This window comes from Lactuca serriola, chromosome 8 (genome assembly GCF_051521515.1).
Source record: "Lactuca serriola cultivar US96UC23 chromosome 8, Lser_US96UC23_V15, whole genome shotgun sequence".
Taxonomy (NCBI): Eukaryota; Viridiplantae; Streptophyta; class Magnoliopsida; order Asterales; family Asteraceae; genus Lactuca; species Lactuca serriola.
The window spans coordinates 256792671-256795420 of record NC_136415.1 but is presented as its reverse complement, the minus strand read 5'-3'; the positions used below and the strand labels follow the sequence as shown (position 1 = coordinate 256795420).

Below are 2750 nucleotides of genomic sequence, written 5' to 3'. Positions count from 1 at the left end.
TGGTCATACGTTTATGAACACAAGGTGATAGAAGTGTGTACAGAGTTTTAGGAAACCAAGCTGCATACGTATCAAATGTCCCCAAACCCTGCAAAGATAAAGATACACGAAATTTCTGAGTCCCTTTGTCGTAAAAGCTTGTTATTGACATGGTCAAATTCAGGGGATTGTCCTAGTGAAGAAGCCCCTGTTTTTGAGAATGTAGAAACTATGGACCAACCCCCTAGTACATTACCTGAAACAACCTTAGAACAACCCCTTGTTACATTGAGTGAAACAGTTGAGTCAACCCCTGCCTATATACCAAGAATTGAAAGCCCTTTGACTGAACCAATGATAGGAAGCACATGTCCTAATGTTGATGGTTTGGATGATACATTTGAGGTGGGACTCCTATGGAACAAGATGAACCAAATAGTGAAAAAGCAGGTGAAGATAGTCAAGCTAGTAAAGACGGTCATGATAGTGATGACAATGAAGATAGTGAAGACAGTCAAGATAGTGATTACATAGTCGATGAAGATAATTTGGTAGATGATCCAGAGGTTAATATGAAGAACTTTCACCTCAACATTGACAAAGAGGTGGAGTGGGTTGGAAGTTTTCCTGATGATCGAGATGAAGCAATAGAAGGTGATGAAGAATTAGAGGTTATAGAAACTGAAGAATTTGTATCTGCATCTTCACCAGATGAGGGTGAAGCTAGTAAAAAAAAGGAAGAAGATAAGAGATTTACAAAGAGCACATAAGAATGAAGCAGATGCTGTCAAAGATCCATTTTACATCCACCAAAATTTTAGCACAGCCAAGGAAGTTAAACAACAAATTTATCTTCATTCCATAAAGAGTAGAAGGGAGTTAGACTTCGTCAAGAATGACAAAAACAGGATTAGAGTGGTTTGTAAAGGGACAATACCAAACCTTGGGATATTAGAAACAGGTGGGACCAGCAAAAGTAATGACAAAGTGGGACCAAGTCAAAAGAAAAAGAAAGTGAAAGATGGTTTTATTCATAAATGCTCATGGGTCCTACTAGTGAGTAAGTGGAAAAAAGACATTAACTGGACTGTTAAGACCTATGAAAAGCAACATACATGCCTTCAAACAAGGAAAATTAGGCCATGCAACTACAAGTTTCTCTATGAACAGATTATTGACACAGTGGAGTCAAACCTAGAAATACCACTTAGAGCATTATGTGAGATGCTTGAGAAGAAATACCAAGTTGGATTGTCAGACATGAAAGTTCATAGGGCGAAAACGAAAGCCCTGGAATCAATTAGGGGAGGTTTTGCTGCTTACTCATGTCTAAGAGACTACTTACAGGAGGTGCAAAGTAGAAATCCAAACACCACAGTCGAACTTCAAGTGCAAAGTGAACCATGTTATGCATCTGAGACCAGGGTATTTGAACGAGTATACATTTGTCTTGGTCCACTGAAAATTGGATTTGCAGCAGGGAAAAGAGATTTACTAGGGCTTGATGGTGCATTCATGAAGGGTCCATACCATGGTATGATCCTCACAGCAGTGGTATGTGCATAATCATATTTTAGTATTTGATTAATGTTTGACCATAGTTAATTGTTTGCTTATTACTATGTTTGACATGATAATTCAGGGTTTAGATGGGAACAATTACACATACCCTTTGGCATATGCAGTTGTTGAAGCAGAGAACTTTAATTCATGGACCTGGTTTTTAACTAACTTAGGAGATGATCTTGGTTTGTATGCAAACTCCAACATCACTTTCATATCAGACAAACAGAAGGTAAATAATGTTCTCCATTCATTTTCACTTGCATGTTTTACAATTCAATAAGAAACTTCACTCTTTTAATGATTTAGGGGTTATTGCCTGCACTTGAGAAACTTTTCCCAGCAGCAAAGCATAGATATTGCCTAAGGCATCTTCATGAGAACATGAAACGTAAATGGAGGGGCAAGAAATTCACGGATTGTCTTTGGAATTGTGCAACATGTACCACCACACCACAATTCAACAGTGCCATGGAAGAACTAAAGAAACTTAACAATGAAGCATATGACTGGCTTAATTCTATTCCACCTAAGCACTGGTCCAGATCCCACTTCTCAGGTATATAATATTATGTTTATAAGGACTGGTCCAGATCCCACTTCTCAGGTATATAATATTATGTTTATAAGTGTATAATTTTTAAATATAATCTAATACAGTTGTGTTTTATTAGGGAGGGCACATTGTGATGCTTTGTTGAATAATATGTGTGAGAGTTTGAATAGCAAGATAGTGAAGGGTCGTGATAAGCCAATTATCAGTTGCTTGGAGTTTATTAGGGAGTATATCATGAGGAAAATTGTCATGGTTCAAAAAGAAATTGACAAAGCTAATGACCCATTAACTCCTACAGCCACTAAGAGCCTTCAAAAAATTAAAGAAAGGGCAGTACAGTGTAGGGCAGTGTTCTGTGGCAATGGGAAGTACCAAGTTACAAGTGAAGGTACTAATCAGTATGTGGTCAATAACAAACTTGTTCATGTAACAGGTGGGAACTGACAGGCATACCCTACAAACATAGTATAACAGCTATATGGGATATGAGGCTCAACAATGAAAATGTTGGAATACCTGAGACATGGGTTCACCCAACATATTGGCTCAAGACTTGGAAATAAATGTATGTCTTCAAAGTTGAACCTATTAATGGGAGGTTTTTGTGGGAAAAAAGCACATGTCCTACCAAGTTGATACCACCAAAGTATCG

General features: G+C 37.8%; 1 protein-coding gene across 1 annotated transcript; it reads left to right on the top strand.

Annotated features, from left to right (window-relative positions):
- Positions 1-395: 395 nt before the first annotated feature.
- LOC145068045 (uncharacterized) lies at positions 396-2542 on the top strand. The gene is made up of 5 exons (XM_079015043.1): positions 396-705; positions 761-1533; positions 1622-1774; positions 1852-2101; positions 2217-2542. The coding sequence occupies exons 1-5, from the start codon at positions 396-398 to the stop codon at positions 2540-2542; spliced, it is 1812 nt and encodes a 603-aa protein (XP_078871169.1).
- The last annotated feature ends 208 nt before the right edge of the window (positions 2543-2750 follow it).